The sequence below is a fragment of the Hydra vulgaris genome, chromosome 12 (genome assembly GCF_038396675.1).
Source record: "Hydra vulgaris chromosome 12, alternate assembly HydraT2T_AEP".
NCBI lineage: Eukaryota > Metazoa > Cnidaria > Hydrozoa > Anthoathecata > Hydridae > Hydra > Hydra vulgaris.
The window spans coordinates 12,163,677-12,191,447 of NC_088931.1; the positions used below are offsets into that span (position 1 = coordinate 12,163,677).

Genomic DNA, 27,771 nt, shown 5'->3' on the forward strand with positions numbered 1-27,771 from the left:
GATCGAAATAATTCTTCAGACGTTATACAACAAATAGAGACCCATGATTTGCCTTGATTTGGCCACAGTAAAACAAAAATACCGGCTCGCATAAAGTTTTATGTTAGTTTTGTGAAACTGGGTCTTTATTTTTTGAAAGTAATTCTCTAAAAACATATCAAAAAGATTCAGAACCCTTTACTACACTTTCTCGATATTTTGATAAAATTACATACAAATACGTTTATTTTTAAATTCTTTGAACTGTGCAACTCAAAAAACAGACGTATCTTAATTCGACACTGATTTATAGAAAATCGTATCTCACCGTTTAAACTTAAGCTTTTGTTTAAGTACAGATTTACAAATTTATAATAAATACAAACAATTCTATTGTCTCCATAAAATTAAGATATTTTACAATTTAAATTAAATTAATCAAAATTTAATAGAAGTGTTTTTTTATTGAAATTATATAGACAGCCTTAAAAATAAATTATATTTAAAATGTTCAAACTTTCCCAAATGGAAACTATACAAAACGTTTTTTTATATAATAGTACGTTGTATTAAACTTTTTTCCAAATGTCGCGTTAAACAAAGTTAAGTGGTGCATTCATAAAAATTTGATTATATTTAACAGTGACAATATCAATATCAAAATAGTGGATTCGTTCATTTGTTTAGTAGTAATTTCAAACACTATTTCTTAGAAAGTTCATGAATAAACTCAGGTAAATGAGATACTTTTAGCTTAACGGTTTCTGGTAAAGAATCAGACTTTGAATAACTAAAAAAAAGTATAATGGAATAAAAAAAAGCACAACAACAAAGAAACTTAAATATTTAAAAAATAAAATAATTTACTTGAAGGTATCGCCTTGATGATTAACATAACGTACTGTTACACCATTAAAAATAATTTGAGTTCCATCGTTAAACTGAACATCTATTTCTCCATTACGTAACTAAACAAAAGATATCAAAACGTAAAAAAATTCTAAAAGTTTTTGGTCGCTGTAATAAATTTAATAAGTTTTTTGATGCCGTACTGCAATATAAACTTGGTATCCAAAAGTTCTTGGCTAACTAAAAAAAACCCGTTAATATAGGTTATTTAAATTGATAAGCCTGTATTTTCAATCGCATATAATTAAAAAACACACTGGGAAGGGCAAAACCTGCATAATAATTATAATTTACAAGTTATACATAAAGATTTCTGTATCTGTTAACAAAGGCATTATCAAGTTTTAAGTTAAAGAAATTATTTGATAGTGAAAAAATTTAATTGGCTCATAATTTATACTTAATTCATCATTTGTCTGGCTAAGCATAAAAAATAGTTATAAAGCAAGTATATAACTATTTTTTTGATCCACATTTAAATGTGGATCAAACAAAGAAATCATAGTTTAAACTAAAAAATATGTCTATGCAATAACAAACTTTATCACATTTATTTATTTAGTTATTTTAAAACCGTTTCAAAACTGATGTTGTTAAAGTAATATGAGACATTTAAAAGAAAAAAGAAAAACAGAATCTTGCCTGAGATCCCCAACCAGCAGACGGTATAAAAGTTTTCTTAATTACTTCAGTTGTTTTAGCTATGCGATCCATAGAAGAAGTAGAACTTGCACGAATTGGGCCTTTAGGTCGACTTGGCAGTATACCAGGCTTAGCCAGAGTCAGTTTTTTGGGAATATCAGATAATAATGTTCCCTCAAATGACATTACAGAAACAGATACAGTATTTGATTGAGGTGAAGATGGGGCACATGATGACAAAGCATTGCAGGGTCTAATTTACAAGACAAAAATGTTAAAATCAATCAAACCTGTTGAATAAATCTAACATAAATTTAAAAATTAAAAATAATTAACTTTAAATTAAAAATTCTCACTCAAAAGTTAAGCAAAAAAAAAAAAGAAGATATTTTCACCTTGGTTCTGATTTTTTATTTCTTTTTCCAGTTAATGGTCTTTTACCCATGACTACAGGGTAATAGGAAGAGCTACATTTAAGATTACGCAAAGCAGATTCCAAAGTTAGACAATGTTGTTGACAAGTTCGAGTATGTGTTAAAAGTTCTTTTTCAGAGTTTGAAAAAGAATGATCTGAATGAGCATACTTACTACATCTGCCATTAACATCAATAATTTTTATAGCATCAGTTGAAAGACTGACTTTACAACCTAAAAATTGATATCTTTTTTTTATAAAACATTTACTTATATTATATACTTTTTTATACAATGTAGTTACTAGGACCACAATAAAAATTTTAAATAACAATAAAACAATAAGCAAAGCTTATTTATAATCCGACGTTTGATAAAATAAACCCAAGGCTAGGTTAATTGCTAGGGCTGCATTTTAAAGGCAAATAAACAAGCTTTTTAGAATTATCAAGGGGGGGGGGGGTCATATTTATATTTAAGTCATTGTGACTGGGGACGAATGTGTTACTAGGGATGGAACAACGTGTCAGAACCAGGTTGTTTCATCCCTGAACAACTAAAGACAACAACAAAAATATATATATGCAACCAAAAAAATTTCAACTCTTTGGTTCTATGAACTAAAATATTTTCTCTACACTAAAGTTAATTTGGGATTTGTATAATAAGTCGAAACAGATATAAACTTTGTTCTTTTCTCCCATAAAACTAATTACAAAAATCGTAAAAAACAATATAATATATAACAAATTAAATGTCATACTTTAAAATCAATATGTAGTTAATGATAGTATCATAAACATGGCGTATTATAAAAGTTTTTTTTTTAACAATATATAGTCTTTTAACCTGACTGGTATATATGCTGTTGTAGGGGGTTCAGTTGTTGTTGGTGGATCGATTGTTGCAGGAAAGTTTTTTGTGGTTTGGTGGTATTATTGGTTCAATGGGAAATTTTATCAATAGGAATATTTCTCATAAAAATCTTCGATTTTGCAGTGTGTGTCTACGGGTTCCATCTATTCTTACTCGATATTGTTGATGCGGCAAGGTTTCAACAACTTGTTCCATGTTTTGCCATTTTGTAGGCAGGTTGCCATGCTGATTCTGAATTGCTACGCATGAATCTATGGTTAGCGGGCGGTGATATTGGGGCTTTTTAAACTTTAATGAATTATGATATTGTTTTATTATAGTTCTTTCATGAATATTAGCTAATTCAGACCATTCCCTTCTAAATTGTATTGGATTTGTTAAGTGGTCATTTATAGTTCTCCCAAACAATAATTTGGCTGGAGATGCTCCAATATCTTGAACTGGTGTATTTCTGTGTAATAATAGTGCTCTTTCTACTTTATTAGTATTTAATGATCCACTTGGGTCACTTGGGTAATGAACACTTGTAGTCAATAAACATTTTATTGATTTTACAGCAGCCTCTGCTGACATTGCTTTGTGGGTAATAGGCGGAAGATAATCAATACTTTATGCCCCAATCATTTAAAAAGGATTTCATTTTGTAAGAGCTAAACTGTGGTCCTCCATCTCTTTATATTTCCTCTGGGATTTCAAAACTAATAAAATATTTCCTAAGTGCGCTACAAATACAGATGTGTTTGAGTTTGTTTTTGTTGATGCTACTTCAGTCCAACCTGAAAATTGAGCATATACTATATAGTTTCGACTTGTTATTTGAAATACGTCTAATACTGTTATTTGGAAAGGATATTCAGGTAGTATTGGTTCTGCAAGCAGCTCTTTATGATTTGAAGGCGCAATCTCATTACATCTACAACATTGAGCTTCGTAGTTTTGTATTTGAGCACTCATTCCTGACCAAAAAAATCATCCTTTTGTGTTTTCTCTCATTGCGGCTACATCTTGATGTCCTTCATGCAAACTACTGAGCAAAATTGATCTCAGCCTGTCTGGTATTAAGACTTTACCATCTAAAAACACAAGACTATCTATAGCATATGTCATACCGTTTAGGCCAAAATTCTCGAAAACGTGTCAGTATACTTGACTTATTTTCTGGGAATCCCTTTTCTACGAGTTGTATTAGATCTTGATGTGTAGGTTTGATTGATGATTCTGCAATAATTCTATCCATTTTAATAGGACCATTGAAATTATTAAACAGATAATGAATGGTTCCTAACAAGCTACTTTCAATGTCACTTACTTTGTTTAAGGTGTTACTGTTATTGTTATTGGCTCGTGACATAGCATCAGGTGTGTGATTATTTTTTCTGGGAATTGAAATAACTTTGAAATTATACATTGGTGTTTTTTTGCAAATTCTAAGGATTCGAGGGTTTTTTATCTCATTCAGGTTTTGATCGTTGAATATTTTTACCAATGGTTTGTGATCAACTGCAATAATTAGGTTTGGACATCCCATGACGAACATTTTGCAACTTTTTAAACCATATAATAATAAGGATTTGCTTTCAATTAGAGCATATCGACTTTGAGTGTCTTTTGTAAACCGGGAGCCAGCAGTGCATGTCTGGGCACCTGTATCAGCTATAACTGATGATGTAATAAAAACATTTAACATTTATCTCCAAAAAACATACAATATTTTTGTACACACCTTGTGTTTATAAAAACCTTGTGTAAATAATTCGTTGTTATCACTTCTTTTATTTTTCAAGTGAACATTAAACACTTCATGTTTATATATATATACATACATGTGTCATGTATTTTTTGTGTTGAAACTGTTATAGTACTTGCAATAATTAAAAAATTTTTTTTTCTTTCTACATTAATAATACAAGAAAAAAATGTGCCATCATCAAATATAATTAAAAAGAGGTTTTCAAATAAATTAATGGTTCTATTAAAAATGGTATGGATCATTTAACCTTGCCGTTAAATACAATTAAAGTAGGGATAGGGTAAAAATATCAGCAACAATTATTATATAAGGAAATTACTAAAAAATTTCTAAAGCTTTTTTCAGATTTTTATAGAAGATTTTTATTTCTTTGATAACATAGCATTGCCTCATCAGATATTTTATTATGCCAAACTTTGATTACATAATATTGTCTCATCAGATATTTTATCATGCCAAACATTGATTACATAATATTGCCTCATTAGATATTTTATTATGTCAAACTTTGCTAAAAGTTAAAAATAGTTTGCTAAATCAAAATTTGAACTATAAAAATTAATCATATAGTTTATATGGATAATATAATAATATCCTTTTTTAAATATTGCTTTTAAGTGTAAATGTAATACTGAACTTTTATTTCATTATACAGCCAGATGACTGTACATTAACTAATTACTAAAATTAGCTAGTCAAATTAGTTATCTTACACATACATTTATTTTTTTTACAGCATCAAATACATTTATTGTTTTGACAGCACTTTGTATCACTTCACTTATCTTGTCTACACTTAACCACATAAATGACAGTATAATAGAACTTCATTTCTCACACAACTATAAATTAGAAGCTTCATCAAATATAGTTAAGGCTTTGGAGAGATAAATATATTTTTAAAAGAAAGAAAATCAAAATATACAAATCACTTCTCGTGTATTTGATAAATGTGATTGATCCGCTATTACTCAGCACTTTGACATGAGATACTAAATCTTTCTAAATTTTTATTAAATACTAAACAATGGCATCCAATAAAAACATGTTTATTGAGCACACCATTCTTTTGTTAATAATATGAAGAAAACTCTTATTATAAAAACATTTTAAAATAGAAAATTGCTACCATTATAAAATGTAGCTTCAAAATCTGGAGGAATGTTTTCCATCAAAGAGCATTTTGCTTGATCTGAATAAAACGTAATCTGAAATTAAAAAAAGTTTATTTATGAATCACACAACCCAATAAAAAAATATTTGAAGAAATAAAAAAGATGTATAGTTTACCCTATCAAACTTTGATATGTCACACGCTTGTCTATTAATATTTACATAAGGAGAATAAATACGCAATTAAATCAAAAATGCTTCAAGTGCTTTTTAAGTGATGTAAGGATTAATTTGCATTATCAGCTTAATCAGTCAGTTTTTGCACAATTGGGTTTTTTAATTTAACTTTTTATCCCTTTTTTTTATTTACATTTTATCCCTTTTTTTAGCTTACATTATGAAAATAATTATATGTTACATAAACTTTATATACTAATGAGGACTTTGAAATAAGGTTATCTAGTTATGATTTATGATTTTTTTAAACAGGACGAGTTCCAGCAACACACAAGCATTTATTAAAAAATACAACCAACACATTAGATAAACAACCTTTAAGAAATGCTTGCATATGATTTTGCTAGTATTCTTTGACTCTACTTTTTTTAAATATATTTCAAATACTAAAATAAAATACTGATATTATATCTGACATCTGCAAGTCTGTACATCTACAGATAAAGGACAGATTTACAAATAATAGATATATTTAAAAATTATTATTAAATTGAAAAAATAAATATATGTTTATAAATAAAAATGTACGTATTGACATTCATTAAGGTTGCTTACATAATTCTAAAAATTAAACTCATTGATTTTTTCAAGTTATATTAAAACATTGTCAAGTATAATTCTAAAAAAACACAATCATTTTATAAATTACATTAAAACATAATTTATGTAATAACAAAGTATTACTTTATCAAAGGATTGTAAAAAAAGGATTGTATTGAAAGTTTCCTTCTTTTTTAAAATTTTTTTACAATTATAACTATTAATCAAATAACTTTTAAAAATATTCAAAAATTTCATGTTGTCAGACAACCTAACTACCAGGCTACCAGTGAATTTATAACTCAAAATTGTAAACATAAAAATTACCTTTGGTGTTTTCATTTTTACTAATCGCACAAATTTATCTGCATACTTATATTTCAACCAAAGTTTTTTTGGTAAGCCTGCAAATGCATGGCAAACTGCTGATGGTGGAACAGAAACAGGAGTGTCTTCTAATGGAACACCATTTGCTCCATTTGGATTAAATACTGTGACCTTAATACCATCTGATGATATTCGGAATACTTCAACAACATAATCAACACCGCCTCTATTTTGTAGAAATTCCAAACATACAGTTTCATCTTCAAGAATACTTACTACAGCATTTCGAGTCTTTTGACGTATAGGGCGCAAACGAGCAGTAGAAAGTGGTTCCATAATCTTATCTAATGATTGTGATGGCTTATTTTCATCTGTTTTAGTATGGCAATGATTTTCTTTATCATTGAAATAATTTTTCAAATTTTCCCTAGTTCTTTCATCTATAACGTTACTACAATCTTGAAGAGGTCGTTTTTGGTAATTATAGTGCTCAGAAATACTTTTACAGGAAACATCATTACTTTCATGCCAACAGTATGAATGCAAACAGTTTGATGAACAATTGCACAAGGACCTTGAAATACAATGTCTATCATTATCCCGGTGACATGTTGTTTCAGTTGAAAATGATGGGAAACCTTGTGTAGAAATATTTCTTTTCACATAGATTGAATCATCTTCAAACTTATCACTAAGTATAAAGTTAACTAAATTTTTTTTATTTAATTGAAATTTATTTAGTATATATTTTAAAAAGTTTTCCACTTTTATTCATATAAAGCATTTCAGTAGATTTTTTTCAAGTGAAAATGTTGTAAAAAAGTATATATACCTTTTCCCTAATTTAACAGGTGGTGAAGGGGGATGTCTGATTAAATATGAATTAGCCTTGTCTGAACTAGCTTTACTAATATTTGTTGACAAAGTTCCATGACCACTGTCAATTGAAATCAAACCGTCTTGATAGGAATTCTTTGTTAAGAACAAAAAGCATTCACAAAATAATAAAACAATAAATGAAAATATAACTTTAAGAACTTAATTGTACTTTTATTATAGAAAACAAAAAAAACAAGATAAAAACAGAAAAAAATAAATAAACAAGATTTAAAAGTACCATAAAATTTTCTTTTCCCAATAAGAAAGGGTGGTCCAAAATTCCTATACAAAATTAATAAAAATGACATTTACCATAACATTTACAGTAAATCATGTTTACTCTCATAAACTAGAAAAAAATATTACCTGAAAGAGTTATTCTGTCATTTGGATTCTATAATAATATAAGATTAAAAAATCTTTTAATCTCAAAAAACATTAAAAAAATTTTAATAATATGATAAAAAAAATATAACTTAAAATTTATGTAACAATTTAATATAAAAACTTCTAAAACCTTTTTAAGAAGTTTATCAATAAGATCTTTAGCTTCAAATGATAAGTATCTAGAGAAAAGATAAAATAGTGCAAAAATATCTAGTAAAACTATAAACATCAAGTGCAAATTTAGAGAAAAGATAAAAATCTAATAAAAATTTAAAAAATAAATAAATAAATGTATAGAAAAATGATAAATATTTAATATATCATTAAACAAAAAAAACAACTCATTTTATATTAACAGATATGTAGAAAAACTTGTTTTTAAGTAATCGAAGAATTTTTTAAATCCAAAGGCAATGGTATAAATACCTAATCAGCAGCCAAGATTATATAGTTTACCATTATTATTTATGACTCGGAAACTTTTAACTCTGCACCCCTGAATAATATATAAAAGTAAAAAAAGTTTAAATATACTTTGGTACACTGTAGTCAGCCATCACTACACGATTGAGCGTTGTTTTCACACCTTCTGTCTGGAATTAAAATAAATCAAAAACTTATAATAATTATAAAAACTATTAATAATAACAATAATAAAAAAAAAACAATGAAAAAAAATTGATTACATAGAAACCATAACAATAATTAGGTAAATTTTGGAAACAAAGAGAGAAATTAAAACAAAAAAAGCTTACATCGAAAGGAGGTTTGCCTACAAGAAGAGTGTAAAGCATGCAACCTAAACTCCATACATCTGACTCAAGACCATGGGGACTCCTTGTTGCAATTTCCCTAAGAATTATTTGAAATTAAAAATAATACAGCTTTTGTAAAATATTTTAAAATGTCTTAAGGTTTTGAGAAAACACTTGTTTATAAAACAAAAAGTAAACAAACTTTTTAAAAAACTTTAAAAGAAATGTAAACAATAACTTATTATTTAGCTAATTTAAAGAAGAAACTGACGGTGATATATAATTTGGAGTACCACACATGGTATAATGTTTATCTGTAGGCATATTAAGCTTTGCAGCGAGCCCAAAATCTGCAATTTTCTAGTAAGGAAACACAAGTATATTAACAATTTTTTATATTTACCAGTTATACTAGTTACTAGATCACTTATCATTTAACTAGTTACTAGATCACTTATCATTTAACAAGAAAATAATAATAAAAAAAAATCAATATTCATAAAAAGAAATGATAAAGACAGAAATAACCAAACATAATTATTTGATTTATAAATTCACATAAAAACCATTCATAATTACCACTACTTACAATATCCATATTTTTGGTTAAAAGAATATTTCCAAGTGAAAGATCTCTGTGTAAAATACCATGAGAGTGTAAATAAAGTAAGCCAATAATTACTTCTCGAATTGTTTTACGAGCTAAAGTTGAATGATAGTCATCATTAGCATCATTAGATGAATTTCTGTAAAGAAACTCTACATTTTTATGGAGGATTCCTATTTCACAACGATTGACAATGTTATAGTTTTTGCATTAATTGTTCAGAAATTTTTTAGATAACATTAGCATTAAAATAAATTAAAAATATAAAAGTTTTAAAAGATAGCGCATAAAATGTGATGTCTGTGTTTCTATATTTGTTGTTATCAAGTTTAAATTTGCTATGAATCAGTTTAACTTTTATTTAAGTATGTGGCTAGCACTAATCTTAAAAAACTAGGAAAATAATTTACTTGTTTCACTGACACAAAATTTCGCGATTTTTAAAAAAAGAGAAAAAATATTTGGTACTTTTTCAACTGTATATTTGTAACCATCTTGACTAGAAAATGTTTTGTTAAAGAATTTATTGTTTTAAATCAATGAAAAGTTTGTTGTTATTTTTAAGGAGGGGGAGGGGGGGGGAATAGTTTATACAAAAATTGTATAAATTATTGCTAATTGTATAAAACATTGCTATCCTAAACATGAAACCAATTTTGAAAATCTATTCTTCCGTTATATAATACATGCAAAATGTTATATATATAATAAATAATAATACATAATAATAATTAATACATGCAAAAATATTAATTTATAAATAAAATTTTCTTACAAACCAATATGTTAGTGTGGCAGAGTGGATTCCGCTTCAAACTAATAAACCAAGGGTTCCAGGTTCGCCTCTCGGTATCAAAATTATTATTTTTTAATTAGTGCACAAAGGTTGTTTTTTTTTGTTGCTGCACACTTTTGTGCACAACTAAATAAAGTTTTGTACTTGGACCATTTAAAGTCAAAGCGCAGAACGTGCACTGCACATAGACTGTTACAGCCATAACAGTCTGTTAACAGGCTGTAACTACTCTGTCAACGGAGTATACACACCGACTATGTAAGATTTAGACGTAGTTGATTTTACAATCAACATGTAGATACATCAACTTAGGGTTTTGGTTTGGTCAGATACTCTTTTAATTAAAAAAAAGTTTTCTCTAGATTTGAAACTAAAAAAAAAAAAGTTGCGTCACAAAATTGAGACCCCCTACTCCTCGTAACAAATCATCACAAAATCACCTATTTCCCCCCCCCCCCCAAGTGTGACAATTTATGGACAACCCCACATACAAGTCTGTATGATATCTGCATAATCATCACATAATTGGCATCTTTATAGAGAAGGGGTCAAGTGGTATATTATTAGGGGGCTCAAGTTTATTTAAGGGCCCAGAAAAAAAGATCAATTCTGCAAATATTTCTGCCCCAGAATCTGCCTTGGCTGATGACAGCAACTTGTGACGTTGTATGGTTTAAAATGATGATATTGTATGTTAAAACATGTTAGCAGCAACCAGCAAATTTTTAGGAGGTTCTTAGCTTTAGGTTAGAACAAGAAAAAATTTATATAATGGAAGACATTATGTCACTAAGTCTGACAGGAAAATATTTTATCACATTCAATTTTAAATGCTTTTTCCGCCATTATAGATGTAAAAAAAATAATATTGATGTAAAAAAAATCTTTATTTTGTTTATTTTTTAAAATAATTTCTCAACAGAAATATACAAGTTTTAGATTTTGTTCACATTTTATATCAAAAAGTGCTTTTTTGTAGTGTACTACCTTAAATCACTAATGATTTTCTAAACTCTATCTTAACTAGAAAAGCTAAATCTTCAAAAATCAGCAATTTGTTTATATTAAAAAATAAAACTAGAATAAAAACAACGCTAACAAATTATCTAAAACAAATTAAAAACTTTCAAACTTAAAATAAAAGTACAACTTTTTCAAAATAAGACGCAGAAGATTGTATATAATTTGAAACAAATCATTTTTTACAATTTTTTAATTTACATAAGTAACTTACATATCTATATATATTATTTATTTTCTATAAATAAAAAAGTTTGTAAAACTTTTTCTCAATATTAACAAATAAAATTGCCTCTGGGTCAAAATGCATGAGTTGTTGCTGATAATTTGATCTTATATTGCAAGGAAAATTCACCACTGTTTCTTAAAACTGCTAGAAATTAGGCAACTCTTAAGCTACCACACTACCATACATTAATTACTACATACAAATAACATTTCAAAATCAATACATAAGTATACATGACTTATTAAAGACTGACTGATCAGATTTTTAGGTTTTGAAGTTTCTACATTTCTACGACGCAAGAAAAATTACAATTTTACTGCCAGTGAATAATCTGAAGTTAAAACTTAAATAGATCTATAATTGAAATCATTGGACATTGGACATATGATTCAATATGAACAAAACTACTTTATCTTATACCAAATACATACTTTATGTCAGTAAACAATTTGCACCAGAAAAAACAATCTTCCCCTTCCTGTAGTTGAACATTCCATGTTAGTTTGAAATTAGGTTAGCTTAGAAAGCATACTTTATATACTATTTCAAGAACAAAATTTACGAAAAAAGTATTCTGATACAAATTTTAATTTCAACAAAAAATGTAAAAAAGAAACCAGCCAATCCGATGTAACACATCTTTACCAAACAGCCACTAGCACTTGTCGACATTTTATATGAATTACATTTTGGTATAAAATACAATTAGTTATAATACAAATAAAAAATACAAAAAAATGCATTTTCTATGTATTTTTATGACAATTTTGATAAATAAGTTAAAATTTTTCCAAATTAAATATTATTTTTGAAATTTTTATATAATTTTGCTTCATTTGAGTACCAGGTTGACATACTTTTAAAAAACTTTTTTTTTGAAAATATTAGGGACCCATTAAATATTCGAGGGTCTTGAGGGACCCCTTAAAATATTTTTTATGCAAAAACATTTTAAATCTAGTGTTTTTGTATTAGATAGAACACATTAAGGGGGTCTCTGCATGTTTTTCAAAAATGTTGTTTTTTGGGACACCCTTATTTATATACATATATATATATATATATATATATATATATATATATATATATATATATATATATATATATATATATATATATATATATATATATATATATATATATATATAAATACACACAGGGATACAAAGACCCAAAAGGACTCTGGCTATATATCTCTATTTTTTCCTAGTCTCTGGTTCCCAGAAGCTTTGAACATGTTGGTTGACTTATGATCTGCTATATAAAAAAAACTCTATGATCTGCTACATTAAAAAAAAATTTAATGACTTGAAACATTGTTTTTAAGCCTGGAGTCCTTGCTGCCATTATACCTAAGGATTCTGGGTTCAAAAAGTGATTGTTCCTCTAACCTAAAAGTCTTAATTTTTTTAGCAATACTAGAAATCGCCTTAAGCGATTTCACGTAGTTAGTTTTAGTTTTTCTTGCATACCAAGAAAACTAACTTTTTTATTTTAGTCATAATATATATATATATATATATATATATATATATATATATATATATATATATATATATATATATATATATATATATATATATATATATATATATATGCAAGATAAAAACAGAAATGTAAAGAAAAATGCAGGAATAATTGAACATTGTTCAACTATAACACAAGTCTGACCACAAGTTTGAGGACTGGTATCAGATCTTATGTCTGACACAAGTAACATGGTTTTTTAGTTTTGGGTATATTACATTAATAATAACATTGTCATGGATGTTCTACCGAAAGGCAGTCACAATGGAAGTTACTATATTAAGTTGACTGTAGTGTTATTTTGACAACCAGTCTTATATGTCATTACAAACAGTAAAAAGTCATGGAGCTCAGTCCACAAGGGTTTCTTAATCTTTACAACTTTGAAAAACAATTTTGAAATGACTGCAACACCATGAGGGTAGACTTTTAGGACTTGTATGTACCAAGCTTCAATTTTCTATGATTACAAATACAATTACTCTTTAAAACAAACTGTTACAAAATCATTTGCTTTGAGCCAGCTTTCAATTTAATTTAGATATAAAAAAGAAATTAGTAGTTTCGTTTTATGCAGTTGTTTATTAAAAAGATCATTTTTAAAACTGGAAAACTTTGTCATTGATGAATTAATACTAGAGATCAATAAAAAAAATTAAAAAATGATGATACTATGATTTATGCCGTATTTGGGCACCGCCTAAATTGGTAATAATATCTATAAATAGTTTCAATACAACTCTTAGATGTTTAATAATAGATAAAAATTTAAATGGATAGTGTTATTTAAATAGAAAGCTAATAAAAAAAAAAAACTCAACTAAAGAGTTTGTTCAAAAAAAGAAATATGTTTATAACACCATGCATAGCACTTTTCTTATTTTCTGATATCTAATATTACTCTGCAGAAAATATTTTAATGGCTGAACTAAATCAATATAAACGGCAAAGTGCAACTTAATAAAAAACTTCTTGATAGAAACTCTACCTTTCATTGTAGCTTTTCTATATATAATGTGTTGGTTTTCTATACATTTATGTAATATTTCTATAACACGTTGAGTTTCTATACAAGTTTGCCGAATTTCTATATAGTTTTTTTTAGAAACTCTACACATCCCTATCATCATCATCGTCATCATCATCGTCATCATCATCATCATCATCATCATCATCATCATCATCATCATCATCATCATCATCATCATCATCATCATCATCATCATCATCATCATCATCATCATCATCATCATCATCATCATCATCATCATCATCATCATCATCATTAAAAACAATTCTTTTATGTATATTAAGGAATAAAATAGTTTAAAAGGCATTTAAAACTACTTAGATACTGAAATCATAAGCAATAAAATGAACTGAATTTAAAAAAAGTTAAAAAGAAAAAAATCCTTCTATCTACCCCTAAATTTAATTATCCTTTCATCAATAGAAAAATTTTCATAAAGATAAAATGCTTTTTTATCTATATGAAAATTTTCATATAGTTAAAAACTGAGATTTTTAAAAATCTAATTGCTTCCAGCAAATCCATTGCTTTAGCAAAAATTCCATTGACAGAAAAAGTTAAAAAACTCATATATAATAATTGCTTTTAAGTTTACTTTCTGATTTACTATGATCTTTAATTAACCATTCAAGTATATATTTTAGAAATTTGTGCTATACATTACTTCCAACAACTTCATATTGATAGTAGTTTAATATTCAATTTTTTTGAGGAAACAAATGAAATAAGTTAGAAATACTAATTTATGTAAAAATATAAAATACGATAGTGAAGCATATTAGAAAGTCACATCCATTGTCTTGTGGTCAAAACCCTCTATGAACTCTTTGATTTCAAAACGAAATTTTTTGGTAGTACCATACTCAATTTGAGTGTGGTTCTATCAGAGACATGGTGGGGATTGAACTCATAATTTCTCTCTTATGAAACGAGCATCTACCACTAAATTACTAATGCATAATAACTATATAAACTTTACCTTGTTCTTCATTCATTGGACTTTTTTTCAGATACTGTTGTAGTTCTCCATTGTGGCAAAGTTCAAGAATTAAATAAACATAGTTGCTATCTTCAAATGATCCATACATCTAAAAACACGAAAATTTAAGTCAAAGAGATTCTGAAGCAATAAGTTTTTTATTTAAAAGAAAATAATAAGAAAAAAAGTTCCACTATAATATACCATACCAATTAAATTATGTACCTCAAGTATTGATGGGTGTTTAAGCTGACAGTGAATTTCTACTTCATTGCAAACTCTTTTCATCATGCTACTGCTTTGCAACTTTTTTTTGTCTATCTAAAGAAATTTCATTTTACTTACTTCTTTTCTATTTTATTGTGACGATTAAAATAAAATTCTAAAAAGATAATAAATCTAATTATTTTAAAAATAAGTTTTTATTACTTATTTCAAAAATTAAGTGTTTATAATTATTTTTATCAGTTAAAAATGATATTTATAGGGCTTAATTTAAATTTTATTCGACATATTACTAATTGGACATCAGTAGAGAGTAACAGCTTTAATTGGGTGTCAATGTTACCTAATTGATTATTAAATAGGCATTAACATAACCTAATTGGTCATCATTAAAGATTAACATATTTAGACATCATTAAAAATTAATAACACATTGTTGGATTGCATGAACATCACTGATGTCATACTAAAAAAGTGATTTGATATGTATCTTGACTCAACAATTAGGGCTAGTAATATCTATCAAAGTTCGGCAAAAAAATGAGATTTTTACAAGTTATACAGACTAGATACAAAGTTTCATGAGACTTCCAGATTTTAGTTGAGTTTAAAAAAAAAGTCATTGTTATAATAATTTATCTCGAACCTTGCAAAGTTTGAATGCAATCTAGTACAACAGCACATTTTTTTTTCTCATTTTTTTTCTAAATTTATTTACATCCAATGTTGGAACAACCAAGTCCTACTTGCAGAATCTGTTGTTATGCAATACAAATAAAACGAGTTAAAAAAAAGATTACATTGCAACTTCCTCAAATGACAATTAAATGACTTTTGAGTAAACTTTGGCGTGAAACAAAAGATATTTTAAATATAAATATAGCATAGTGTAAATATAAAACTTTTGTTTTATTTAGTTTAAATATAAACAAATTATTTGTTTAAATAAAAATATCCAATTTATTTTCAAGATTCTTATAAAACATCTGATATTCCAACTCATGATTTGAAGCTAAATATGGTGCAACAATCATGTTTTTAATTAAGATTAACCTAAATAAATTGCAAAATAAACAAGTGCTTCAAAACAAAAAAATATTTGAAAAATAACCATTTTAATAGCAACTTCTTTACAGGTAGGCTTGTGAACACCACGGTAAACTACTGCAAATGAGCCGCGCCCAAGAAGCTCAAAAACTTCATAGTTATCTATTGAATCTTCTTCATCTCTACTAGCAATGGGGGTCATTTCTTCTATGTATAATTAAACTTGTATCTAAAGAAAAAAACTAAACCTATAATAATATAAAACAAATATTTATTGTAACATAATCTACAATAAAACTTAAGCACACCAAAACACACACACACACACACACACACACACACACACACACACACACACACACACACATATATATATATATATATATATACACATACAAACACACACATGCATATATATGTATATATATCCTTAATCTTTTAGATTAAATATATATATATATATAATATATATATATATATATATATATATATATATATATATAGACACAGACCTCAATCTTTTAGAGTTAGGCATCAGGTCAGCAAAAAAAAATTGATACCAAGGACTTACCATAAAACATAGAAACGAGGTCAGCAATTTTTTGCCAACCTTAAACACTTTTAGGTTGGCATTGCCGAATGCTGACCCTAATTTAGAGGTGTGTGTGTGTGTGTGTGTGTGTATATATATATATATATATATATATATATATATATATATATATATATATATATATAGGCCTTGGCCAAAGTAAATGAGTGCAAAAGCGGAGAAATGCTCCCTTAAAACTAACATGGTGAGTCATGCGAACTGTTCCTCTTAACAGCTTTTTACAAGAGCTTTTGATTTTTTGCACAAGCAACCTGTTTATTCATAAAAAATTGCTTAATAGATACAAAACTTGATTTTACTTGTTATAAACTAAAGACTTGTTTGTAATGTTAATAGGCTGGGTGAATAAAAAAAGGCAATTGCTTTTACTCAGTAATTGGTTAGTTTTACGCGAATAAAAACTTAAGGAGTTTTTCACTAATTTTTATTCCCGTAAAGTTGAGCAATTTACTCAGTAATTGCTCAGCTTTGCGTGAATAAAAAGTTGACCAAAACTGTTAAAAATTTTATTCACATAAAGCTGACCAATTACTGAGTAAAACCAACTGCTTTTTTTTTATTCACCCGACCTAATGTTATAATATTTTGTTTTTGAAAAATTCTTTAGACAAGTGTTCTGTTTGAGTTTTTTAATTAACTACCCATTTATTCATAAACAACTTTACTTTATTGATAGAAAATTTGATTAAAAAAAAGCTAGAATTTTATTTTTAATTCCATTTCTAATGTATTTATATAAATATTTATTAAACTAAACTTTTCATAATAATAGCTTTAATATGAAGACATAGCATTGATTATGAAAAGATTTATGAGAGAATATTATCAATTTATTTTTTTATAATAGCATTTTTTTAAGAAACTTTTTATTTTGGAGTCTTTTTATTTTTATTTTATATTAGTTTTATTATTTTATGTAAGAAATCAATCAGTTAGCTTAATCTAATTTTAAAAAATTTGCATTTCAATGTTTTTTTTTCCAAAATAATTTATGCACAAATAATTTATGCATATCTTTATTGTTTTATTTCAAAAATAATTGTTTTGCGTTACATCTTATATACAATGATAATGCTTTTTCTTTTAAAAACAACATTGCAAACTTGACCATAAATTCGTAACAATTCACCCATTAATCTGGAGACTAGGTTTGAATCCACAGACTACTCTTTTATGTGCTTTCGTTTAGCACCACTTCACTCTATCACCTTTCTCTTTGTTCTATATCACTCTCCTTCATCTCAAGACTGCACTCTTTTTGATGTTATTTCTGCTCAAATTAACCAAGCAATCCCTCCTTATCTATCAGCTAATATTGTTGCTGTCGGTGACTTTAATGCTCATCACACTGAATGGCTTGGCTCTAGTGTCAGTGACTCTGCAGGCATTAAAGCCCACAACTTTTGCCTTTCTCAATCCCTAACTCAAGTAGTCAACTTTCCAACTCCTTTTCCAGACAACCTGAATCATTTACCTTCTCTACTCGACTTATGTCTTGTTTCTGATCCTAGTCTGTGCTCAGTTTCTCCACATTTACCCTTAGGTGCTTCTGATCACAGTTTGATTTCTCTAAAACTATTATCTCACTCTTCTTAATCATCTAAATCCCCCTATCATCGTACCTTTTACAACTACCTAAAAGCTGGGACTCCTTACATGATTTTCTTCCTGATGGCCCTTGGGTAGAAATGTGTTTCTTACATTCCTGGATTCAGGCTGGCATGGAATCTTTTATTTCCACTCGACAATTCCAGGTCAAGCCTCACTCTTCTCCATGGTTTTCCTCACATTTTGCTGCTGCAATTGCAAATCAAAACCATTACTTATATATCTATCAGCAAAACAATTCTCCAGAAAACAGATGTCTGTTTATTACTGCTAGAAACCATTGTAAAAAGGTTTTGTCTAACGCTGAAGCCCGCTATTCTCAGGTCATAAAATCTTGTATTTCATTACAAAAATTAGGCTCTCATAACTTCTGGAGAATCTTTAATAGAATCAATAATAAGGGCAAATCTGAAATTCCACCTCTCTTGTATAGTTAAGATTTTGTCACCTCACCTAAAGACAAAGCTGAATTGTTTGCTAAGAACTTTTCATCAATGTTATCTCTTGATTCCACTACTTGCGTTCTACCTGATATAGCCGTCAAACAGATTGATCTATTGCTTGACATTCGTATCATTCCAGCTTCTGTATCTAAAGTGATTTCCTGCTTAAACTCTTCTATATTATGTGGCCTGGACAACATACCTGTTATAGTCTTGCAGAAGTGTTCTCCGGAGCTATCGCTTATACTTTCAAAACTATTTAACAAGTGCTTATCAGAGTCTTGTTTTCCAGCCTGCTGGAAAGCGGCATCTGTTATCCCTACTTTCAAAAATTCTGGAGAGCGATCTGATTTGCCTAACTACCGTCCCATTAGTCTTCTTCCTATCATAAGCAAGGTTTCTGAATCTTTAATTAACAAACACTTATTCTATTATCTTGAACCTAATAACTTACAGTGTATGTGGTAACATCTTTAAGATTATTGAATCCTTCCTTCCCAATCATAGTATATAAGTTGTTCTCAATGGACAGCACTCTTTATCTTATTCTGTAACTTCAGGGGTTCCTCAAGGTTCTATCCTTGGCCCTATACTCTTTTTAATTTACATTAAAGATCTAACAGATATTCTGACATCTAAGGTTGCATTGTTCGCTGATGATACTATCATTTATTCTTGTCATGAAAAGAAGCCAACACTCTCTCATTGCTTAGAGGGGGGATTGAGCTTAAAAAGGATCTCACTTCTGCTACAGCATGGGGCTCACAGTGGCTGGTGAACTTTAATTCAGATAAAACCCAGTTATTTTCAGCCAAATGTTATTGCAATAATTAAGATCTTCCTTTATTTATGAACAGTAATGTACTTGATGAGTCATCTACCCTTCATCTTTTAGGATAAACTCTTACATCCAATCTTTCTTGGAAACCATATATCAAATTCGTTGCATAATTAGCATCTGCTAAGGTTGCATCTCTTTATCAAGACACTTTCTTACTCCAGGTCAACACTTTCTTACTCCAGATTGTATGGAATACTGTAACCATATCTGGGGCAAATCTTCTTATGACACCCTTTCTCTTTTAGACAAGGTGCAAAAACGCATTGTAAACATAGTTGGACCTGCACTTGCAGCCAACCTCCAACCATCACATCGTTGTAATGTTGCTCCTCTTTCTCTTTTCTAAAAGTACTATAATGGGGACTGCTCTAAAGAGCTAGTGTCTCTTGTGCTATCTACTAAAATTCATTTTCGTGTTACTCGTCATTCAATTAAGTGTCATCCCTTTTCTGTGACTGTTCCTAAGTGCTCCAAAAACTCTTATTCCTCTAGTTTTTTTCCTCGAACATCAGTTCTTTGGAATTCGCTTCCTTCATATTGCTTTCCTGATTCATATAATTTGCAATCTTTCAAGTTGTCTGTCAATCGTTATCTTGCTTTACAATCTTCATCTTTTCTCTTCCAGTAACTTCCAACTTTAATAGTGGTTGCTTGCAGCCTTGTAAGAAGAGAAGATGTTTAAATTTACACAACTCAAAAGCATTCAGTTAAGTATAAACCCTTTTGTAAAAAGTAAACCTCGAAAGTGTTCAGTTAGGGGAAAACTTTTTTTTTGGAACATTTAAATTATCTTTTAATTTAGAAATCTTTTGTAAATATTATTATACGCAGGTGCTGTTTTAAGGATGGACCAATTCAATATAAAATCATCAATATTTTTATCTTTCAATTCCCATTATGTACTTTGACAGAATGGTGTCTTTTTAATACTTTTTATTTTTAAAGGATTACTATGATTAGCATAACATATTTTCCACTCACCTTCTGTTAAGTCAATTGATTATCAGGTACATTCTTACAGGAAACAACACATTTATATACCACATTTTTTGATAAACATTTTTCACTTATTAGACAATTGTTTTTTTGTTTACAATTACATTTTTTTGTAGTTTTTTAATTTAGGATTTCTTTTTTGCTTAACAAAGCATTATTTTGAAAATTATATAAATCAGAAAAACAAGATGAAGGAAGTGAATTCCAAAGTACTGATGTTTGAGGAAAAAAACTAGACAAATAAGATTTTTTTCAACACTAAGGAGGTAACAGGAGAATGATTTTAGTATATGGCTAAACAAATTTTAGCAGATGACAAGAGACGCTAGTTCTTTAGAGCAGTGCCCATTATAGTATTTATAGAGAAGAGAAAGAGAAGCAACATTACAACAATGTGATAATGGTTGGAGGTTGGCTGCAAGTGCAGGTTCAACTATGTTTATATTATGTTTATATTGTTTATATGGAGGTTAATGATATCCTTTCTCTTTAGAAAAGGTTGGAACCTGCAAGAGCAGGTTCTAATCTTGTCTAAAAAAGAAAGGACATGATTCAAAGATCCACCCCAGATATGGTAACAGTATTCCATTCAAGGACAGATTTGAGATTTTTAGAGATAAAGAATAGAATCCTGAGTAAGAAATTGGCAACCACGATAAAGAAATGCAACCTTAGCATGCTAATTTTGCAATCAATTTGATATTTGGTTTCTAAGAAAGATCGGAGGTTAGAGTTAATCCTAGATGATAAAGGGTAGATGACTAATCAAGTACATTACCATTCATAAATATAGGAAGATCTAGATTATTGTAATAACGATTAGATAAAAAGCTGCTTGGCATGTCATTCAACATTCTTTTACTGTATTTGTCTCTCCATGCTTAATTTTTTTTTGGTTTTGCATAACAAACCTACAATTGTTAACTTTAAGGATTGATTTAATATTTAGTTATTCGCCCTTTGTTCTTAAGTACCATTTCGATACATTTTGGCATGCTTTCAGAGAGCTTTTGAAAATATTGTAAAGACACATCAAAAATTCAAATTCTTTTTATTTTCGCCATCACTTCTGGAAACAAAGTTTAGTACACTCAACAAATCATTGATTTTATTTTCTTCCAAATATTTTCTACTGGGGCCCGGACTGTTGCTGGGCCACTCCAACACATTATTTATTTGGCTCAAAAATACTTCTTGATTGTTTCAATGTATGACAACATGCACTATCTTGCATAGATAAAATTGATGAATTTCTTAAGGTTCAAGAATTTTTTTGTTTTTAGGAAGAAAGTATAGTGCTGCTACCCTGTTTTCTACTAAAGCTTAATCAACCTCAAACCATTACAAGGAAGCTATGTTTGACACTTCATTAGGATTAGTAAAAAATTTAGAGACTTAGTAAATAAGTGAATTCATTGGTGCCTGAAACATATTAAATTCCCCCACAGAGCAGATAAATTATACAGCTTAATACAGCTTCTTTTCAATTTTCATTAGGTACTAAATATTCTTCATGTCTTTGAAACCCTAATATACAGCTGCCAGATGGATGATAACCTTAAAATCAATGCTAATTACTAGCTAAAATAATATATTTTACTATAGCTTAAAATGCTAGAAACTAGAAATATTTTTGTTTATAATAATATACTTGTGTTTTATAAAGACATGAAATTTTAAAATGTATTCTACAAAATAGAATGCTCTATTTTTAAAAAAAAACAGAGCAATAATAAATTAGTAGAAAATCACTTAACAAAAACTTTTTTTTTATTTAACACTGTACTTCATCAATAAAGACTTATCAGAAATCTGATGAGTCTTTATTGATGAAACAGTGTTAAATGAAATTTTTTTTAAGTGATTTTCTACTTATGTATATATGTATATATGTATACCAAGTGACAACTTTTTTATGTTAAACTTCATTTTTTTTATTAAAAAAGAAGGAAAAATTTTCAAACAATATAAATAAACCAATATAACAGAACAATATAACAGAACAAATAATCAATAAACGATTTTTTTCTATTTACTAAATTAATCTATATGCATAAGACTAAATAGTATTTAGTCTTTGATCAGTTTCGAATTGTACTTAAGAAATATTAGACGAGCTGCATTATGTGGAAGAAGTGAGCTACGGTGATCATTGAGGACCTCCCCAGCCACACTGAACAAATGTTCTGATGGTACACTTGTCGGCGGTGCACCCAAATAAATGCGAGCTACTGTCGCCAGAGCTGGCAATCTCTGCATATTTTAACTCCACCACTGTAGTGGAGCGAGTCTGTTTATCAGCGAGTCTATTTATTTCTGGTTCTGCCAGATACTGGTTTAGCTGAATTTCAATGCTTGTTGGCAATTATAGTTCAGGTGCTGACGTAGATTGAACAATTTCATCAATACATCGCCAGAGTAATGATGATGATGTTGAAGAATTATCCAGCCGGATTTTTTTTGCTGGAACTTCTTCAATTTTGTTAATCTGCTGCTTAGCATGCTCAGATTAACTTTCATTTTACATCGATACCCTCTGCATTGTAATTTTATTGAATGCAAGCAGAACCGCTGCCTTTGCAGCTGTCAGTGTTGCCTGTGAAGAAAATAATTTAGTTTTAAATCGTGGATCAACCAACGTCGCCACTGTATAAAGAGGTTTCTCCTCAATGCCTTTAAAACGCTCATCCAATGACTTAAGTAGTGTTGACTTCATAGTCTTTACACCTGCATCATTGCCTTCATTTTTCAACAGGTTCCGCAGAGCTGTTACAATAGGGATGACCAGTGATATATGTGCTGTTTCATAGCTAACTTCACAAGTAGCCTCTTCAAACGGAGCTAGCACACAAACTACATTCTCCGCCACAGACCATTGATATGCAGTTGGGCAATAAGTTCCATCAATTTCTGAACAGTAGACAGTTAATGCACAACGCTGTTCACATAGTCGGCGCAGCATGTAAAACGCTGATTTCCACCTTGTACTCACATCTTGTATCAGCTGGTGGTCTGGTAAACAAAGTTCAGCCTGCAGCTCCTTGAACTGACCAGTCGCAGATGAAGAATGCCTAAAATGACTAACTAATTTCTTAGCAATACTTATTATATCTGATACTGCCCGCTGGTTGAGCAAGCCATCATGTACACATAACTGAATAGTATGCGCAAAGCACCCAAGGCTATCTATGTTGGCATCACGGAAACATTTCGATATGTTTGCCGCATTATCGCGAAGTATGACATGACAGCGTCCAACGTCAATGTTCCATTTGTCAAGCATCTGCTGAAAGGCAGTCATCAGTGCAAGGGCAGTATGATGTCCAATGAATGGCTTACAATCCAATACAAAGCTCATGTTTTCAAAGTGCTCTGTTAGCCAGTGGGCAGTTAAACCCATGAATGATTGCACAGTATTGCCTGATGTCCATGTATCAGTGGTAAATGATAGAAATGGAGAAGTTGCTGGATCTAGTATTACCAATAGTTGAGCACACACTTCATCGTTTATTTCAGGAATTAATCGCTCTGAAAAATATTTCTGTGATGGAACAGTGTACTGCCTCTCTAAAACTCTCATCAATTCAACGAAGCCTGTCTTCTGAACAACCTGAATCGACTCCATATCAGTTATAATCATCTTAGCAATGGCACAATGAATTCTAATTAATGAGCTGTTGTTATCCCATATATTCATGCGTGCAACTTGTTCTGGAATTGTGTACTGAACCATGGCTTTACTGGTTGTGGCAGTTGCACCAGGCTTAGCATTTGACAGTGCTACAGTTTCAGCTTTCTTCTGTGAGTCAGCAATTTTTATTTGCATTTCGTTGTATTCTTTAGGATGTTTTGAACGAAGATGTGTTATCATAGACGAAAATGAAAACTTTTTAGGTTCACCAGCTTTACCACGTGACAAGATGCTGGGACATAGCAAGCACTGGCATTTTGAGCTGTCGCTATTCTTTAATTTGAAGAATTTCCAAACTGGACTGCTTTTATCATTTTTTCCTTTGCCTGCCATCTAGTTAAAAAAAGTTAAAACAAATCTTATGAATGACTATACAATTTTTGCAAAGTAGTTGAATGTAATATCTCAACATAAATATAGCTAAACGTTAGAAAATTATTTATATTATATTCTTAATTATGTTTGAAATAAACAACTTTAAAAATTTGATATTTTGAATAAGCGTGAATGATTTGATTATTAAGCGAAAATAAAGTAACAAATTACTTCTAAAGATTGTTAATAATAAATAAATTTTATTTAAATTATCAAAGAAAATATTATATTATGTTAATAAGGTAGTTTTATTAATTAAATACTTTAAATAATTTAATTTTTAATTAAGTATGTATTTTTATAAATTTAAATCTTTCAGAAATATTTCAACGACTAATTTTTTCGAATTTTGAATTTTTTTTGCTCTAAAGTTACCAATTTTAATTGTCGCAATGAATGGAATCGATAACTTCAAAGGAGAAAAGGAATTGTAAAGAAATGTAAATACAGATACCTTTACAAACATGGAGTACATAGAATATAGAATTACAAAGAACATTAATTTGTATAAATAAAAGCAAAAAAGATGTAATAAATAACTGACCAAAATTCAGAAATCCGACTAAAATGTGGCCGGATTTCAAAACTTTTGACCGGAGCCGGATTTAGGCCGGATTTGTAAAAATGGCCGGATTTCGGCCGGAGCCGGAATCCGGTACAGCCCTAATATATATATATATATATATATATATATATATATATATATATATATATATATATATATATATATATATATACATATATATATATACATATATATATATATATATATATATATATATATATATATATATATATATATATATATATATATATATATATATATATATATATATATATATATATATATATATATATATATATATATATATATATATATATATATATATATATATATATATATATATGAAATCATTAGTGGAAAAACTGGCTTTATCACATTTGAAAAGTTTTGAAGAAATATTTATTGATCATTAATATAAATTTTTATACAAAACAAAGAAAACTAAATATTAAAAAAAAATTATATTTTGATTAATGTATTTAAAGTTTAATCAAAAATAAAATTTTTATAAATTTTTATTAAAATTTTTTTCTTTGCTTTATATAAAGACTTTTATTAATGATCAATAAATACTCCCTCAAAAAACTTTTTAAATGTGACAATACTGGTTTTTCTACTGAGGTCTTTATATATAAGTGTATGTGTGTGTGTTTTATTGTAAGTTTTATTTTCAAAATAAATTAGGCTAAATATTACCAAGAACAAGGAGTGGTTTGAAACCAGTAACTCCCGCTTAGAAACCATCCTACTATATCATAATTAGTCTCAATACTGATATCAAAAATAATATGGTATCATCATTATAATACTGTCAGATAAAATGCAGTAACCTTGTAATCATTCACATTAATACTTCTAGAGAATAAACCAATGATATCATTAATATGATTGACAGATTTGATGATTATTAGATCAAAACTTTTTGAAAATCAGTTAAACTGAATAAAACTTGATTTAGTGACATGCTAGTAGATGTGATGCTTTCAAATCCAGACTGGTTTCAGCACAAGAGGTATTTAGCCACAACTTTAATTATTAGTATTTTCTAGTTGTTATCTTATCTAAATAAAAAAATATACTATAAAACCCATTTGTCTAACAAATTTCCACAAAAGATTTATTAGGATTGGAGACAATACAACATCAATCAAATTAAGCAGCAACAGAAAAACTTGAATTATTGCCCACTATTTTAATAAACAAATTTTACATTTTAAAATGTCTTACTAATAAAAAAAGCAGACAACAATTTTTCAAAAAATAATTAGTTTCTTCAAAGTAAAAGTTGCTTTTTAGTAATGGTTTCAATGGTTATTTATATAAATTATTACAATTATAATAAAAATTATGTTATGTATTAATATAATTATTAAAAGAATTATGAATCTTTAGAGAGTGAACTGAGAAAGCGTTCTCAGTCCATGTATAGCAAATTTTTAAAACAGACTGATATCTAAAATAAAATTTAACACGTTTAAAGCATTTATCAATTTACTAAATTTAAACCTATCTAGATTCTTTAGATTTATTGATTTTTGTTGAGAGGTTAGGAGTCATCTTAAACTTTTTCGTTAACATTGACACCCAAATTTAAAGTTCTTTTTATATGTTTTTTATAAAATTGTTTAAACTCTCATTTATAAAATATACAGCATATTATATCATGCTACCCACATACATACAAATGAAATCATCCACCTGTAATAATATGTAGGTAATAATGTGCAGGTAATATGTAATAATATGTAAGTAATATGTAATAAAGTGAGATTGATTACATTATTATTAGTATTATTGGTACCATTTTTAAAATATTTCCGCGCTTTTCAATAAAAACGGCCATTGATTATTTTTAACGGGTTAAATATTTTTATTTAAATATTAAATGTGGTTTAACAATAAGAAATAACTATCATTTAAATAATATTTAAATAACTAAAAGCATAGGCGGATCTAGGATGGGGCGAAGGGGGCAGCCGCCCCGGGCGCTAAATTGACTAGGGCGCTAAATTTACCATTGAAAGAAAATAAATTTTTTTGAAGGATTTTTTTTATTTTCACTGATATTTTTATTTTTTCAATGATTTTTTTAATTAAAATTATTTTTAAAATCTATTATTTTTTCACTAATACATGAAGAGCATGTTTGATAGTATGGCAATTCTGAGATCAATCTCAACTGGTTTGAGGTTCGCTTATTAAGTTTACTACAATTAAAACAAACAAAATGGCGTAAATTGAAGAATAGAAGAACAAAACTGCAAAAGTAGATAAAGAAGTGAGAAAAAATCATTTATAGAAATGAAAAGACAGAAGACAAGCGGATCTCAAAACAGAAAAAGTGCTGCAAAAAGAGCAAAAGAAGATCCTT

At 28.3% G+C, this 27,771-nt stretch overlaps 2 protein-coding genes across 5 annotated transcripts; both read right to left on the reverse strand.

Moving 5' to 3' along the window:
* Positions 1-347: 347 nt before the first annotated feature.
* On the reverse strand, positions 348-26,476 carry LOC100206873 (serine/threonine-protein kinase PLK4). 4 transcript variants are annotated; one of them, XM_065812192.1, is made up of 18 exons: positions 26,231-26,476; positions 16,333-16,497; positions 15,222-15,317; positions 14,997-15,105; positions 9,398-9,510; positions 9,080-9,168; positions 8,809-8,905; positions 8,588-8,646; positions 8,184-8,232; positions 8,033-8,060; positions 7,905-7,948; positions 7,620-7,759; positions 6,788-7,478; positions 5,700-5,778; positions 1,926-2,178; positions 1,531-1,783; positions 847-947; positions 348-769 (listed from the first exon to the last, which is right to left on the reverse strand). In XM_065812192.1, the coding sequence occupies exons 2-18, from the start codon at positions 16,468-16,470 to the stop codon at positions 682-684; spliced, it is 2,427 nt and encodes an 808-aa protein (XP_065668264.1). In that variant the 5' UTR covers positions 16,471-16,497; positions 26,231-26,476; the 3' UTR covers positions 348-681. The 4 variants fall into 4 exon arrangements, with proteins under 4 accessions (XP_065668264.1, XP_065668266.1, XP_065668265.1 ...); XM_065812194.1 differs by having other exon boundaries at positions 15,206-15,317; positions 26,231-26,463; XM_065812193.1 differs by having other exon boundaries at positions 26,097-26,463.
* Positions 23,291-24,793, reverse strand: LOC136087958 (zinc finger BED domain-containing protein 4-like). Its single transcript, XM_065811590.1, has one exon. It carries the CDS (start codon positions 24,791-24,793, stop codon positions 23,291-23,293), a length of 1,503 nt encoding a protein of 500 aa, XP_065667662.1.
* Positions 26,477-27,771: the final 1,295 nt, after the last annotated feature.